We start from the raw sequence: 17,356 nt of genomic DNA on the forward strand, positions 1-17,356 counted from the left end.
TACACAGCCGAGGCCCCAGCCCCAGGCACCGTCCCCTGCAGCTTCACCCCAACATCAACGTCCCAGGAGGATGGACTCAGGTCCCCCTCAGGGATGCTGCCGGGTCACCCAAGGGCCCAGCCCTGAGGACGCCTTGTTGGGCTCCCACAGGCTGCGTGTCCTGGGTCTGGGGAGCTGCTCGCGAGCCCAGGAAGCCCACAGGACAGAGGGCTCCTCAATTTCACAGCCGAGTGAGGAGAGGTGATATCTAATTCCAGGGAAAAGTCAGGTGAAAACTGCCTGGGTCCGAGGCCAAACCCAGCTGGAACCTGAATTAGGTGCCAGGTCCGAGGAAGTCACGGGGTGTGCATTCCCACATCTCTGCTAGGTGGCGCTGTCCCAGAAAATCCCGCCCGCATGCCTCTGACAAAGCAGAGCCTGAGGGTGGCCGGGTTGAGGGCCCTCGCCTGGGCAGCATCCACCTGCTCACAGCTGTGCATGCAGACGAGCAGGCCAGCAGGTCAGCTATAAGCAGCAGAAGGCTTAGCAAGGGAGAAGATGCCACTAAAAGGCAAAGTGCCTTTGCAGCATCGAGGTTTTGCAGGGAGCTGCTGGGGGCTCTCAGTTCCTCTTGAGCAGCAAGGTGGTCCCCATTCAAGGTCACCGAACTGTCTGCATCTTTGCCTGAACTTTAATTTGCTGTATTTAATTTGCTAGCAATTCACTTCTCATACCTGCCACTCGGCTATTTCCCTAAAACCTGGGTGCTGCACAAAGTGATCTTGGGGCTGACTTCCTATGCTGACATCACAGCTGCTAATGACCCCAAGGTCGGGCCAAACCCACTGCCAGTTTGCACAGTCATTTTCCTCTGAACAGCCCAACAGAAATAGTAAAAACCGGCCCCAAGAGCAGCAGACATGGGAGGGCTGGGCCTGCAGGTTGATGGACTCCCTAGATACTTAGCTAAGTGCAGTAGCTTCTAATTTGGAGTTTTAGACTGATCACAACCTGATGAGATGACCTCAGATCCTGACAGCAGGTCAGCCAGGATGGTCAGACGCAAAGCAACTAAGTGCCAAGCAATCTGACTTCATGGAGGTTAGGGTCTAGTGAAATGCAGACGGTGCACACAGCAGGGCTAGGCAGGGGCTGTCTGGGCTGTGTGCTGTCGATGCCTGATTACCCCAGGACTCGTATGACATGGGACTGTGCACTCTGCTAACTGGTGCTCAGTAGGGCTGCTGCTGAGGCACAGAGCACACACACGGGGCTCAGATAGACTCATGACCAAACGAGATCTAGAGGCAAAGATGGTACAGAGTCGAACCAGTTGGTCGTCCCTGGTGGCTGATGCCAGCAGGAGGCTCCAGGAGGAGCACGAGCTTCTTGCCAACCAGCGCTGTTCCAATCTGTGTTTCCTTGGCAGAGATTATCTGGAGCCCCAGAGCCCGTGCTGCTCCGGTTCCCAGAACCGGGAGCACTGGGTGTGGGGTGCCTTGTCGACGTCTGATGGAAGCCGTGGCTCCTCTCCAGCGGCCAAGCTGTATCTGGCCAGTGGTGACCAGAGAGCTTCCACTGGAGTGTATAATAGCATTTTGGTCATTGTCAAGAGTGGGTTCTGTGTCTGCAGTGAGGATTTGGGGCTGTAGTCGGGCAGGCCTAGGGCCTGTGGGAAGTGGTACTGCATTTTTAGGGCTATGAGGAGTAAAGCCTGTTTCTCTGTGTAATGAGTCCCAGGCACACACTCACCCATCTCCTGCGCCCTGCCCTCCTTCCTGTGCAGATTGCAAAGAGCTGCCTAGACAGAAAGTTTTTGTCTAAAATCACTAACTGCTCTATGCTTGCAGACGGGTTCCGGGGCACACACACCCGAGCGTGGCTTTACTGCAGAGGGAAAGTCCGCTATTCCCGGGTCACGGACGGGCCAGGGCAGCGTGGTGGGGCCTGCTGACTTGGCCTGTGCAGCTGCCACCTGGGCAGGTTGCTTGGTGCCCAGAACACCATGTGTAAACAGGGCAGTGATACTGGCTGCCTTAGGGCCGATGTGGCTCGGTCCCCGACAGCCCGCGCATTGGGAGGGCTGCCTCAGAGGATGGTCCGGGGGTGTTCCTGCTGGGAGCAGATGCGGAGGAACAGAGAGGCGTGCTCTCAGAGTGGATGGGGCTGGGCTGCGGGGTGGGCCCTCCGACCCAAAACACTGGGCCAAGAGAACCTGCCGGGCGGGTAGGAACCTCTTGGGAGGGAGGAAAGGTAGGGGTGACGTCGGCATGGGGAGAGCAAGGCTGAGGGGCAGCAGTGCTGAGAACAAGGTTCCCCAGGTTCGCCGGAGAGCATCGTGAATACCTGAATATGTGAGTGCATTTCATGAAGCCCAGGGAGGAGCCAGTCAGGCAGTGTAGACAGAGGTGCTAGACAGCCTTGGGTGTACGGTTCTTTCACCTGAGCGTGGCCAAAACTGGAATGTGACACTGATTCACCTTTATTTGGAAAACTGTGTTGGTGGTGAAACAAAACTGTCTTGAGTGTTTGATACCCATTCAGTTTGTCCTGTTCGGGCATTTGACACGTGCACGTGCCGGCTGCCACGGCTGCCCACGGCCCCGTGACAGCCTGAGGCGATGTGAGTGCCACCCGACCGGACTCTGCAGAAGCGTGTGCACCTGGCGCCCACGGGAAAGGCTTGGGTGGGTGCTTCCCCCCACCATGCCAGAAGGAAGGTCCTGACCCCGGATGGACCATTCATGCCTAGTCATCAGCTGGGGATCAATACTTGCTGACACCCGGTTTCCAAGCAGAGTGACAGCTGGTTCTACTTGCAGAGGAGGATGTGGGATCCACAGGCCGGGTCCTACGGGAGAGAGGGGGTGATGAGCGCACAGACAGAAATCTGCACCTTGCCGGGGTCTGTCTGGTCAGTTAGATCCCAGTGGAGCCACCATCCTCGGGGGGTGGGAGATGGCGTGGTGCATGCACTGACTGGGCATGGGCCTCACCCCTCGGGCAGGGAGAGGTCTGGGTTCCACAGTGGGAGGCCGGTGACCTCCCAGGATGGGGTCAGTCAGCCCCGCAGCTCAGAGGGTGGGCTGCTGCATGCGGTGCAGGCTGGCTCCCGTGGGACAACAGCACACCACAGGGGTCAGGCCGTCAGGCAGAAGTGATAAAAAGCAAGTTGATACTGATTTTGTCCATGCTGCTGCTAATTTTCAAAATTTCTGAAAATTAGCCCTTTGGAACTGCTTTATATAAATGAAAGATGTTTTCCTACCTTTCAGCCTGGCTTACTGGTTCTAATTTGGCTTTGCTTTTTAGAAAGCAGGCTAAAATCCCAAGAAGTAATCATTACCTTGTAACATAATTTGCATGAAAAGAACACACAGCAGGAAGGTGTAAACAGGAGCAGCAGCCAGGAGTCAAACGGGAATAAACAGGAACACGGAAGGAGGCCCCGGAGTGCTCCAGCCGGCGCTCCTTCCCGACTCCTTGGGTCTTAACAGAAATATCTGCCATGGGGTAAGCCTGTGGCAGATCGTAAGCCCACCTGCTCTGTGCTGGGAGCCTGGGCGATGAGCTGGGGAACACTCGTGTCCTGGCATTTCCTGCAGCCCAGCTGTGAAGCCACTTGTCCACGACTCTCCGTGATGGGCAGTGAAGACGTGGAGCTGGCACGTGTCCTGTGGACAAACACACCTGGTTTGGTCGCTGTTACTCAGCAGGAACACAGTGTGTTCATTTGGCACTGTGACCAAGGGCAAGTCTGGAACCACAGGGCTGCTGTGGCCCCACCAGCATCAGGGAAAGTAGCCCAGCTGGCCAGTGGGTATGTCTTTCTTGAGCGTCAGCATACAGGACATCCCTGTGAGCCGTCAGGATTTTAGCAGGTCGCTCTATCGGGAGGCATGTGGTTCACACCACTGTGACGGGTGGTAATGTCAGAAGGTGGCCTAGGAGGGGGTTTCACGACTAGAAGCTCCAGAGCCACACATATGGGGCTGCTCAACGACCACACCCAGCCCCCAGCTTGCCAGTTGCATAATTGTGATTTCAATTAGTAAAGGAATGTGTTCATATCACAATAACTATAAGGAATAATGAAATTATGAGAAATGAGCCCACAATTCAAATTTGCTTCTGCTTTTTACATTCTCGCATTTGGGTGTCACCTCATGGAGCTGTGATTGCCCCAGAAAGGCGCCGCCTGCTCCTTGGGGCCCCAGGAGTGAGCTGCCTGCCCCTCTGGTCTGGCCGCGGTTTTCTCTTCACACGTGTCTAAGCAGCTGCCTTACACACCACTAAGTAGGTCATCATAGCTGGTTGAACACAGTTACATGTTAGATGTCACACTCTTGGAGGAGCAGCAGGTTAAAGGAGTCAAAGGGCCTTAGAAAATGCCCAGGGACAAATAGAAGAACACAGTGCCAGCACGGGGCTCAGCAGAGCAGTTCCGGGAGGGTGGCCATGGCGGCGACATCGTGTTGAAGTGAGGAAGGCCTCGAATCCACATTGGCCTGCTGCTCGGCTTCGGGCCTGAAGTGGAAGAGCAGAGGGCACGCGGAAGTGGGTGAGGATAGGAGCCCCGTGTGGGGCCGAGGGGGCTCAGCGGGGCAGCCGGCTCTCCGGCCCAGGCCCACTGCCTGCAGCCGCGTGGGGTACACAGGCTCCCACAGGGCCACTGTGGAAGTGGGTGCGCACATCCACCGGTGCCAGGACAGCGTCCACCGACTGATCAGTGAGCCTGGGCACGAGACGGCCTCTCCTGGGAAGGCCAGACTTTCCAGAACCAAGGCTCAGGCATGGCCCTCTTCCACCCACGGTCATGCGGGCAGGTCCTCAGGCCACCCAGAGGTGCCCCGCCCGCCAGGGCCCCATTCCCGGATGATTCATAACAGGTCGCCACTCGTCGCTGTATTTCTTTCTGTCACTTCCACTGATATACAAGGGACCAGGGTCCCGGGACCCATCGTGGTCAGACGTGGTGCTGGGCACAGTGTAGCCAGCACAGTGAGGCGGCACAATGGCATTTTGTGCATGGGACTGGAGTGCAGAAATTCACTAGTTTGCATGTCCGTTTCCTCTGGAGGCTGACTGATGGCAGTCATCCCAGGACAGGAGCGGGCGTGGGGATCTGTGTGTGTCTGTTGTGGGGGTGGTGTCTGTGTTGGTCTGTGCCTGTGTGTGTGTCTGGGTGTGTCTGTGTGTATATGTGTCTGTGGGGGGTTTGTGTGTGTGCATGTGTCTGTGTATACATGTGTGTATCTGTGTACATGCACATGTGCACAAAATGCTCAAGTCCCTCCGGCCCTGAGGATAGACATAGAGCCCCATTCAACTCTGTGCCCATGTGGGGACAAGACCTTAACATCAACAGCAGCAGAGCGTTGCTGTCCCCAGTCGGAGCAAAGCTGGCAGGCCCCCCACGGGACCCAGGTCGTGGTGCGCCCACCTCCCGGCAGCCTGTGCCCTTCCCGTGGGCAGCTACCAGGCATCCCTGTTCAACGAGGAGCACCAGCCCTCTCTCTCCTGCTCTCTTCTGGTGCATATGAGCTAATTCCAGCCTTTAACCCTAGGAAGCAGATCTCTTTCCTCTTATTAGAAGTAAGGTTTGGGGATAGATTTTTAGGGCTGCTGAGTACTGACCACCAAGTGCTTCACCAACTCAAAGGTGGTCTGAAAAGTCTGCCAGAGATAAGGTCACCTCAAATGCTCAAGCTTTCTCAGCTTTCAGGGGACTGGATTTATTCCCCACCCGGCTGACCTAGAGAGAAAAATGCCTGGGACTCAGTCCTGCTCACAGGACAGTTCTCTGCTCTGTTACCCTGATTCCCAGGCTCTCCTGAGTGGGCAGGGGTCTGCGGTGAGTTTCTCCTGGAAGCAGCCACGGGCTTGGACATCAGAGGCCGTGTGGTGTGTTGACCAGCAGACGTCCCGGGTTGTGGCTTACCCAGAACTGTATTTCCTAAATTGGGGCCAGGCACGGCATCAGCCCAGACACCTGGGGGCACTGAGATGGCACTAACGTGAAACAGGAGGGGTACAGCATGTCTCCCGTGTGACTGCCTGTGCTGTGTCCTCAGTTTTTCCATTAAGTGGAAGGGAGTCAGGCAACGGGGGTTCTGGACAGGACCCCAAGTGACAGCCCACACTGGGCCTGGTTCCTGCGGGAAGGCAACACTGGGGAGGACTCATGTCAGCTGTGGGGGCACAAGCATCCCTTTGTCTTTAAAAATGTCCTTGTGAAGGAACAGAGTCTGCCGGCCCAGCCCCTCCAGGGCGCGTTTCCATGGCATCTCCAGCCTGGTCATCAGATAAATACCCAGTATACTGAGCCTCACACCCTGACACACGGACCAGTGGGTTTTCAGCAATTTTAACCTAAAATTTAACTCATGGAGAAAACAAATACAGAAGCTTAAATGCTGTTAAGAAAGCAAGGGTTAACTTGCATGTTTAAACCTTTTTATAGGCTAAACACCCATGCATTAAGAGCGAATCAGTCTCTTTGATTTTTAGTGTTAAACCAAAACAAGATCAGGTGTGGCGTGTGTTTGCTGTAGCCAGCCCTAGTGAGGTGGCATTTACTTACATAACCAGGTAACCTGTCTCCTGGGTGTGCGCCCACCACCGTGGTGCATTTTCCCAAGAGGCACAGCTTTTTGTTTGGCATCATTGTATTTGAAATACATCTTCACAATTTACATTTTAAAAAATACTCTTCATGGGAAAGAATGAAAACTTAGTAAAGCCAATCAGGACATGAAATGATTGAGCGGATCATAAAATCCTGATTTTATGATGTCTTTTTGAGTCTTGCAGCTGCGTTTCTCTGAGCTGGGAGACCTGACAGTAGCCTGCCTGGGTCAGGGGAGGCTTCCATCCCTGCACTTTCCAGTTGACAGTTTATAGCGGAGCAGGACTGGAGGCCCCAGGAATTTCTAACTGGTAGCTGTGCAGACCTCTGGTTGGGTAAATGGAAGTTTTTAACCCAAATTTCTGCCTGGTCTTGACAGTGATATGCATATAAGGGCCTGTTTGCACATCAGTGTAACATTTAACATGGCAGAGCCCCTGGTCTACCACCAAATTGCTGGTCTGGGTAGGTGGAGAACAGCAGTTGTTCTCTCCCCTCCTCTGCTCCTGGTATGTAGTTGGTCAGGGCCCCCCAGTCACCAGGGACCTGCCCACTGAGTTCCTCCCAGAAGGAGTGGCAGCAGGGGAGGGGGAGCGGGGTGTGCGATGGCCAGAGAGAGCTGGGAGTGGAGCCGAGTCCAGGGGGCAGAGCGTGCCAGGACAGAGTGCGCCAAGCAGCGGGGTTTAGAGTGGGGCATTGCAGGGGAGGGAGACGAGGCTGTGAGACACAGACCTTTGGTCCCCGCCCACCCTTTCCCTTGTCTTCCTTTGATCTCAACAGATTCATAACGAACTTGCCCCCGGCGGGGACACCCCTTCCTCCCAGAGCCACACCTCTATAGAGCTCACAGCTTTTTCTGGGTAAATGTATGAAAATGGCTGATACTAATTACTGGAAACCAAATCTCAGGAGGAAGGTCTGTAGAGGACATGTCACCTGATGAGCAACCTGAGGCAGTGATTCCCTGTTTCTGAGAAACACAGAAAGGGGGCAGCCAGCCAGCTTCCCACCTGGGGGGGTGCGGTGGGCCAGGCCAGCAAGGCAAATTCGCTGCCCTGCTGGGTGACTCCCCCGTCTACCTGGCACTCCAGGAAGCCCTGGTGGGAGCTGAGGGCAGGCAGGGCTCCCCCACAGTGGCCCGTCCCCACATCACACCACTTGCTGGGAGGGCCCCTGAGCACTCGCTCGTGTGCACACACTCATGCACACACAGCAGCCCGCAGCACCTAGGCTGGAAAGATGGCAGCCTGTCACTGGCCTTTCTCGGCTTTGCTTTTTCCATGCAGGTCGGGGGCTACTGTAGTTTAATGAGCAATATTCTCTATTTAACCCAAAATAACATAAGAGATAATTTGCATCTTGAGGTTGCTCAAGTTTTTTTCAGAAATGGAAAATGGGGAACAGTGGTTAGATATAAGGAGTATATTTACTGAAGAAAGATAATGTAATTCATTTTTGAAAACTATTACCAAACCAGAAATCTGATCCTTAAAAATAGCCCCAGCCCACACACCTGATCATCTACATTTGCCCTCTTATAGCACTAAACTATGTTTTCTACCTTTATCTTGCATCTACCTACCACTTCAGCATTTTATTAAAAATAATAATAATAATAATAAGGGAGAAATGTGGGATCCACATATAAATCAAGTATAAAAATCAAACGAATAATCATATTTGACCTGATTGTTTATAGTTCATGATGCGTGATCAAAACTGAAAGTTTCTGTGATGAATGCCCTTGTACTGTTCACCATGTAAGAATTTGTTCACCAAGTAAGAACTTGTTTGTTATGCTTCAGAAGATTGGAGACTGTTGAGAGTTGGGCTTGGGGTTGATTAATGATTGTGCATTGAGTCCCCTATACAGAATTTTATTGTTGTGAACAACCATTTGATCAATAAATATGAGAGATGCCCTCTCAAAAAAAAAAAAATGAAATGTGAATAGGAACCTCTCAGGAGTGGAAAGGATTATGAGCCAGGACATGGGAAGCGCAGTTAATGGTGGTCATTAAGATCCTGATAAAGGACCTTTAATTTTAGTCACCTTGGGACCCTGCGGAGTTGAAATAAGGAAGCGTTGTGTTAAGGGAGAGTGTTTGTGGTAAAAGCAAACAGGGCATATTTTGTCAGTTACTGCTGACTGTGGGGCTTAAGAGTTCTGCTTTTTTACTCTCTAATAGGTCTAACTTGACTAAATTGAAATTTAAAAGATTAAGTATTTTTATAAGCTCTATTTGCTAATTATCAATGACTCAATAATAGAGTTAATTTTCAGGTCAATATTTTGTAATAGCTTTATTAAAATTAACTGACATACAATAACTGCACTATTGAAAGAATAAAAATTGAAGTTTTGATGGACGTTGAAAAAAAAAATTGGTATAAAATAGACATCCATGAGATTTTAACTATCCTTTACAAAAGCCTATATGCGTCTGTCCTTCATTTTTTATTAATCTATATTTCTCTCAATTGAACATTTCTATCTTTAATTAAATGTGACATATGCCAAACTCAAAAAAAAAAGAGAGCCCCAGCCCTCATATGAAAGTACCAAAGGTGGCTGGGAGCACATTGGTGACTGATCAGAAACTGCTCCCGGGAGAGAGTGCTTGCCCTGCCTGGATCCACACATTGGATTCAGGTGGAGAAGCCACAGAACTTCCACAGACAAGTGCTGGCAGACAGGAGGGCTGGGCTCCACGCAGCCCGAGGGCTGGTTTCCCCTGGGGAAGAGGCAGGTGAGCACCGCCCTTCTCCTCTGTTTACACTCGGGGCAAAGTGACACTTACTTTAAGAAAGAAAAGACACCTTGCCCATAAACAGTATTTGCTGGAACTTCAGTCAAATGTGTCTGAGCTGCAAAAAGCCGAAGGGGGCTTCGTGTAGGTCTCACCTCCTGGCCAGGGGCCGGGTGCTGCTATGTTAGCACAGGTGTCAGGCTCCAAGGGCTGTGGACTGCCAGGTGTTCTCACCTCCCGGGGGCCAGGATGTCAGAAAGAATTGTTTCTCTGTCGCCTTCGGCACTGACAGGCCATCCCCTGGCAGCATCCAGCCCAGGTCACATCCAGAAGTCAGCTGATAACACTCAGCTGACAGGGTCTGAAACCCTGCCTCCCACCAGGCTCCTGGCTGGCTCTGTCCAGGCACAGGCTGTGGATGCAGGTCAGGGGTCGTAACACGCATGCCCCTGCAGCAAAATGCACACCACTGTGAGGAACAGCAGTTCAAAGGTGGCGCCACACAGTCAGGGGCGCGGCACCGTCGGCCACAGGCAGAGCTCAGCTGGAGCGCCACACCTCGGGGACAGCCCAGGATGACGGCCACAGAGTCGGGACTGAGACGGTCAAGGCAAATCAAGGGCAAGTCGGAAGAGCTGGTCCCAACATGGAACCGTTTCATCGGCTAACAATCACCCGTGAAGGGTGTTAAACTCAGGCTGGAGAGCTAAGAAGTTCAGACCTGCAGAAAGGATGCGAGGAGAGCTCTCTGTGGCCGGAGGGTGATGAGCAAAACGGAGGTGCCACAAAGAAACTACCAATGGACAAAGTGCTCTTTTAGTGGGAAAGTTGCACAGAAAAGACTTCATCTGGGTGAATATAATTTCAATGAATTAAATAATGTAAGAAAGTTGATCAAGGAGTTGATTTAATGGAGTTAAGGCTGGATCGGAGTTCCCCAGGATAAATATGGCGGCACAAATGTATTTCTGATTGAAATGTTTATGTTAATAGTCCTTGCCCCAAAGCATGTAGCCTTAACCCTTACAGAGTAGGGGGCACAGAACTGGGAGTGGAGAGCCACACGCCTTGTGTCACTGAGAGTGAAATCAATGTTTACTGAGCACAGAGCGTGCCTGAACCTGTGCTGGGTCCCCCGTCCCTCTCTCTCTGTCTCTGCCCTCCCCTTGCACCCTGAGGCTGGCACACCAGGACTCCCAGGCTGGGAGGCTGAACCAGGGGATGGGGCCAGGCTGCTCACTGTGTAGGGCGCTGCCCACTGCCCTGTGCAGGTGCTCAGGTGTCTGGAGGAGGGGCAGCAGGTATAAGTCCCTCCGCCAGGGTTGCAGGGGGCCACGGAGCGAGCGGCCATCCCTCCAGCCCCCACCATGGCCGCTGCTGAGATGTAGGGTTTGTGCAGAGCGACTCCCTGGGTGGGGTGCATGCATGCTCCTCCTCAGGCAGACTTCCGTGATCAGCACCTGCCCCTTGTCACCCTTCAGGTCGGAGAAACTGCACACCCAAGGGCACGTGGCCGCCCCCATGTAAGGCCGCAGAGTCTGACTGCAGGGGTGGCCGACACTTGCCTCCCAGGTTTCCCTGGAGGTGCACTTGTTTCAGCTGCACTGTCTTTAAGAAAACAGCTTTTTCCTTGTGTGTCGGGGGGCAAGGGGCTTGGAGCTCTTCATAATGACAAGGTGATGGGTGTCTGACAGATGGTTACTAATGCATGTGGAAACTAAGTCTGGGTGATTCCAGTGTTTTGCAGTGTGAACATTTAGCTGATAAGATGCCAGAACCCGGCTAACTTGAGGCTGTCTGGCTAGGACCTACCTTATTTTTATTGCTTAGTCAACTGCATGGAAAGCTGAGGGTTTAATTATTGCCAGTGTCTAAACTTTCGAGACCAAGTGATCTTTCAGCCAGGGAATATCTCCTTCCATGACCCCATCTAAAACTAGACATGGTTTAAGCATTAGTTTAAGTAATCTCCACAAAACAGGGAAGCAGGAAGCCTTGAAGAAAAAGTTGATATTAAACAGTCAATGATCAGTCAAGTTAATAGCCCCCAAAGGTGTGATCACCCCTCAAAGCCCGCTTTGAAGGGAGACAAGAGGGACTTGGCCAAGGTCGCACCTTCCGGGCAGACTGGGGGTCTCAGAAGCAGCCCCACTCCTGGGCAGCCTTGGGCCAGTGCCACCATGTGCAAATGGGCATAATAATGGCACTGCATCCATCCATTTCTTAGTGCTGCCGGCACAGGGCACCTCAGACAGGTTGCGTGAGGACAGAAACCTATTCCCTCCCCGTCCGGATTCTGGTCGTCCAAGATCAAGGTGTGAGCAGGGCTGGTCCCGATTCCTTCTGAGGCTGAGGGCACATGTGCCCCAGCCTCTCCCCATTGCTGCGGGTGGCTGGCAATCCCTGGTGGTCCCTGGCTTGTGGTCACAGCACCCGATCTCTGCCTCCGTGTTCACATGGTGCCCTCCGTGTGTGTGAGTCTGCATCCAAATTCCCCCCTTTTATAAGGACACCGGTCACGCTGGGTCAGGACCAACCCTAATGACCTTGTCTGGATGAATTACATCTGCAATGATCCTGTCTCTGGATCAGGCACATCCCCAGATACTAGAGATCAGGACCTCAACACATGAATTTGGGGGACATGTCCAGCCCATAACAAGTACCTACCTCAAATGATCGACAGGAAGGTGAGATGAGATAGTGATAAAGAATTACTTAGCATGCCAGGCACACAACCTCTGCCTGTTCCTGTTAGCTTGTGACCTAAACACTGCCTGAGTATAATCAGGGCTAACGGAGCCTCTCAGGGCAGGCGTTTGTGAATCTGTTAGAAAGTCTATCACTTAAATATCATTTGCCAGATGGGTGTAAACTCATGTGTCAAATAAGGAAGTCTGGGCAGCGATGGGCTCCAAGTGCCAAGGACGCAGCACCTGGCTTTACCGCCAGGCCTCGGCAGGTGGAGAAATGGAACAGAGTGGTCGCCAGGGAGGGGCTTTCCCTTCCAGGTGCTCAGAGCAAAGTACAGGCCATGCCCAGCAGTGACGGATGAGTGATGGCAGGCCTGGTCACTGAGGCTGGCGTTCTATTTACAAACATGTTACTGTGAGATGTGCAGACCACAGAGAGAAGTTCCTTTTCAGGCCAAGCAGCAGGCATTTCTAAACATGGCAAGAAGCCCTTATAAACGACAGGGCTGCTGACACGCAGAATCCATTGCCTTGCTGCAAAGATGAGAAGCCGTGTGCTGCGGCATGGTGCTGTGCTGGGAGTCACAGGGCCAGGGCTTCTGCAGACCAGGCAGGGCTGCTGTGATGGAAACAGAGCAGCCAGCTCGAAAGAGAAACGCTAGGCTTTTAGTCAGCCCGGCACATTGAGGCAGGCGTGAGCGTAGCACAGACAGTGCAGGCGTCGGTGGGGGTGTGCATGGGCCCTGAGGAAAGACTGGCCAAGCCGTGGCGTCTTATATTTTATGCTGTTACTTTTCTAAACACTTTCTGTTTAGAGTAAACACTATATACTGGAATTTGAGCAATAGTCAGAGTTTGATTCATGAGACCTTGCTCCCGCCCGCTGCAGGAATGCAGCCCAGCCCCTGGAGAAAATGCTCTCAGCACAGAAACATGCATATCTGGCCGCTGGAGTCCTCAACAGCAGCACCATTTTTAACATAAAAGTCCAAGTTTCCATTTCCCAATTTCCTAGGAGTCTCTTTGATGGAGGGGATACAGCTGCAGAATATGGTTTTCATGCAAGGATGACATTCATTCTCTGAGGAACCTTTGCAAGAATCTTTACTTCTGATTCGAGTACCTCAATACCATCATTTAATGTTAGCAGGAATCTGACAGCACTGGGTCTCCACCCACAGATATCCAACCCCCCTAAAGTGTGAGGTGGCCACCCTGCTTTTAGCATTTACAGTGTAATGAAAGAGCCAGAGCGTAATGGGCTGCATGAAGCGGCTCTGGAGGCAGATGCCTCTGGGGCACCGGGAACCACCTTCAGAAAAACCAAGCAGCATGGTTCCCAGCCGGCGCACAGGAGCGGGAGTGACCTGTCAGTGGGGGCGGGACTCACCATCTGCCAATCACTGTCCAGGCGAGGCCCGCCAGGCCTCCCACCAGCAGGGCACCCAGCACGATGGAGACCAGGGACGCCTTCGGGAGCCTCCCGGAGTCTGGAGCGAGAACGCAGCTGGTCAGTGGGCCTGCCCAGCCCGAGCCCACCCTGATCTTGGCCTGGAGCCTCCCCATGCAACAGCACGAGCCAGGGGCACAGACGCCCGAGTGCGAGGTGTGTGGGGAGGGCTGTGGAGACGGGAGGAAATGGTTGCCCATCCCCAGGCCTCTGGCCTCCTAGTTGGCACCGCAGCCCTCCTGCAAGACAGAGGTCATCTCCTCGTGCCAACCCAGAACAGCACACGTGAGCCCCATGCAGAGGCCCTGGGGACCCCGAGAGGACTTGACGGCGCAGAGAGTGGACCACATCGGCCGTGACCAGAGGCTGGCGGGGGAAGGGCGCCCTCGGTCCGCTGTCCTTGCAGAAGCAGGTGGACTGTGGGCCACAGCCCCGGGGGTCGCCTCAGCTGTGCCCTTGTTAGAGCACCGGGAGAGCCAGGGGGCCACAGGGTGTCAGATTTCCCAGCCACAGGCCATGTATTCACTGCAGGAAAACACTGAGCAGGTGGTGGGATACAGACTGGAAGGACCACGGCTGGACAGGAGTGACACGCAGGCCAGGCCAGGTTGTGCACAACCCTGCGGGCCCCACCCTCACCCAATGCTGCAGGACAGACATTCCCAGGATGTGGTGGGCACAGCGGGCTGGAGGGACGACCCACAGCATGGGTGTGTGTGGGTGCCAGGCGCGTCTCACCTAGACAGGTCCTGCCGTCCTCTCCCAGCACATAGGGGTCCGAGCACTTGCACAGGAAGCCGCCCTGGGTGTTCTCGCAACGGGCCGAAGCATGGCAGGGAGGTGCCCCCGGGTCCTCACATTCGTTGATGTCTGCACAGACAGGACAGGTCAGCTGCCCACCCACCGGCATCCCCCATGGCCCCTCCAGGAAGAAAAGAAGCCCAGGTCAGGGACTGGCACGTTCTGGTCTCCCTGTCCCAGGAGTCCACGAGGAAGGTGTGGCCCCTGGGGTCCCCAGACTCCTGGATCAACGTGCACAAAGACCGAGGCCCCACGCACCTGGCCAGGCTGCTTTGCTGTCCTAGAAGGGCTGCAGACTGTACCCCGGGCCCAGCCAGCTCGGAGCATCCACGGAGATGCCCCCCTTACCTAAGCACACTAGGCTGACTGGAAACCTTACTCTGCCCAGTAGACACAGAGACATCAATTTGTACCCATCTGTCTCATAACCTCTTGGAGAAAGGCCACAGACACGTGGCTTTTACCCATTTTCAATTCCTGACTTTAAGGCTTTCAGGCTAGTTTTTTGCTAGTTTCACTTGCGAGTTTTTTCCTTCCATCTGATTTTTATGTGGATGGATTTGAGCAAGTAGGAGTAGGACCGGAGTGGAGTAGAGACAACGCACCTCCCTTGGTTTTGTGTATCAGTTAAGCCGTGGGCGCTCCTTTCGGCAGCCGTGGGTGCGCTGAGTGATCTCACCAAGATCCACTAGAGCTCTTCCGATCACATCGATTCACCACAGAAACAAACAGCTCCCTCTCTGCTATATTTAAGGGTCTGTTTCTTTCCTTGTAATTCTTGATTTAGAAACTTCTAGTGTAGGGCATACATTGCATGAAAAATATGTGTGTACATACACGAGTGCATTTATACCCACGTGAGGGTGTTCCTTATCAAGCTTCTATGATTTATTTTTAAGGTATTATTTCTTAATCACAAATGTATTGAAACAAAAACACAGGGCTGTATAAACAGAACGCCAGCACCCTCTCCTTCCTCATTGCATCTCACTGAGCCCGGGAAAGCAAGACGGACGAGCTTCTGAGTCCGTGCAGACATTCATAAATATGCCGCAAGTAAACAGGCCCTCGGCTGTCAAGCAAACCTCGAGGGCCCTCACCACGCACACGGCTCTGGGACTCGTGCCTCTGCGTCTCGACACATCACGACAGCACCCAAGCCAATGGAGACCTGCCGATTTGTTCAGCATGAGAGCTCGCGGTGTGGATGGGCCTGCATTCAGACACCCCCCCCCACCTTTGGCCACTGGGCCCGGGCCCGGCTCTTTGCACTGTGCATTTCACTAATTTAAACTGACAAGCTACGATGGTCACTGATCACCAGCCTCATTTTACATTTGAAAACGTGGAGGCACATGGAAGCCAAGTGTCTGGGAGGTCAGAGGGTCCTGCCATGGCCAGTGAGGAGCAGGGCAGTGGGAACCAGGCTTGTGGAGAGCTGGCGGGCAGGGTTCCAAGCTGCACAGTTTACCCCAGGGCCTTGTTAAAAATGCAGGTCCTGCCGCAGGACCCCTGGGGAGGCCTCAGAGCTGGCATTTCTCATGGGCTCCTCGGGTTCTGCCACTGCTCACGAATGTCGATGGGAGCCAGGAACTGTGTGCACCTTGGGGGCCACACCGAGGAGCGATCCCGGAGCCCCGGAGCACCCCCGTCCGACTCAGAAGACGAGCTGATGCTGTTAGCTGCTGGTGTGTGCTGGGCATGGCATCCCGCTGTGGAGGTAACCGGGGCGGGGCCAGGGAGCATCCACAGGGCCAGGCAGTGGACAGATGCATGGAGTCTGGGCTGTGGGGGTTCTTCTCTTGGGCCCTTTGCAAGTTTCTGCCCCCCTTTTATCTGACTCCTCACAGGCCCCTGTGAGTAGAGCTTTAGGGTTGTAAACACTGAAGTAAAATAGCCAAAATGCCCACATAGGTACTTAGGCAGAGGATGCCCGGTGCACCAGTGCAGCTCACACCATGGGAAGCCATTCTTGGCCTAAACGTGCCCGGCCCCAGAGCACAGGCTGAGTTCTCCTCTGTTGGACCGCCAACATGAGCCAAGAATCTGAAAGAATCTGGCATTTAGATTTTTCAGGAGCGCCAAGCCAGACACTAAAGCTTCCAGGTCTGTTACATTTTCGCCACCTGATGGAGTGGCTGCAACAAGGTAATAACCTGGAGAAACAGGTGTGGCTGCCGGTGAGGACTAAGCACGGCATCGTGCGCTGCAGGACAGCCGGCACCCTGGGGTGGCGCTCCCAAGCGCCATCCCTTGCGGTGCCCTCCCAGAGCACCCCCCTGGCCTGTGGCCCCCAGCCCCCTGTGCCACTGTCTGCTCCCCTGGGCTCCTCCTTGGCAGCAGCGCTCACGACCAAAGCCTAGAGGCGGGAGGGTGGTGCTTGCGGTTTAAGCGAAGGCTTTCCTGTCCAGGCAGATGCTGTCCAGCAACGGGTTCCCCCAGCCGGCCGGCTTCCAGCCTGTTTCCAATGAGCCCTGTGCCACCAGCTCCTCCCCAGCTACCTCCCGGGCATCCTTCTGGGGGCAGCACAGTCCCCTGCCTCCCTGTCCCCCCGCACGGAGGCAGTGCCCGGGCCCACGCTACACACTGACTCGAGCTGACGCTGACACGGACCCGTCTCGTGGGGGATGATCAGTCTCCCTTCTACAAGTTGCTCTAGAAGCAGCCGGTCACAGTCATACCCTTCCTGCACAAAACACTTTGGACTTCCAAAATTGACAGGGAAATTTTTGTTGCTGTGTTAAAATACACGTAACATAAAATTGACTCTCTTAACTGTCGTTACGTGCACATGTCACTGGCATGAAGTACACTCTCAGTGGTGGCAATAGTTACCACCATCTGTCTCAGGGTTTTTCATCTTCCTAAACTGAAACTCTTTAAAGACGAAAAGTTTGAACTTTGGTTTTACTTCTGCTTGCAAACCAGCCTGGTGCTTGCACGACCCCATCTCCTTCTCCGGTGCCTTGTAAATGGAGCCCCCAACAGGTGGTGGGCACAAGCCCTCTCCTGCTGCCAGTCTCCTCTTTTGAATGGCTGCTGGGTTTGAGGAAAT

The 17,356-nt window shown here is 53.8% G+C and overlaps 1 protein-coding gene across 3 annotated transcripts in view; it reads right to left on the reverse strand.

Moving 5' to 3' along the window:
* Positions 1-2,402: 2,402 nt before the first annotated feature.
* Positions 2,403-17,356, reverse strand: part of TPO (thyroid peroxidase) — a 47,191-nt gene continuing 32,237 nt past the window's right edge. Inside the window, exons 14-17 of one of the 3 annotated variants that reach the window (XM_073217375.1) lie at positions 14,239-14,370; positions 13,441-13,540; positions 3,521-3,653; positions 2,403-2,830 (exon numbers count right to left, since the gene is read on the reverse strand). In XM_073217375.1, the coding sequence (XP_073073476.1) occupies positions 2,792-2,830; positions 3,521-3,653; positions 13,441-13,540; positions 14,239-14,370 (404 nt within the window). In that variant the 3' untranslated portion in view covers positions 2,403-2,791. Of the gene's footprint in view, positions 2,831-3,520; positions 3,654-3,683; positions 4,507-13,440; positions 13,541-14,238; positions 14,371-17,356 lie in introns of those variants that run through there. The other 2 variants (XM_073217368.1, XM_073217376.1) reach the window with 2 other exon arrangements.

The sequence above is a fragment of the Manis javanica genome, chromosome 1 (genome assembly GCF_040802235.1).
Source record: "Manis javanica isolate MJ-LG chromosome 1, MJ_LKY, whole genome shotgun sequence".
NCBI classification, from domain to species: domain Eukaryota; kingdom Metazoa; phylum Chordata; class Mammalia; order Pholidota; family Manidae; genus Manis; species Manis javanica.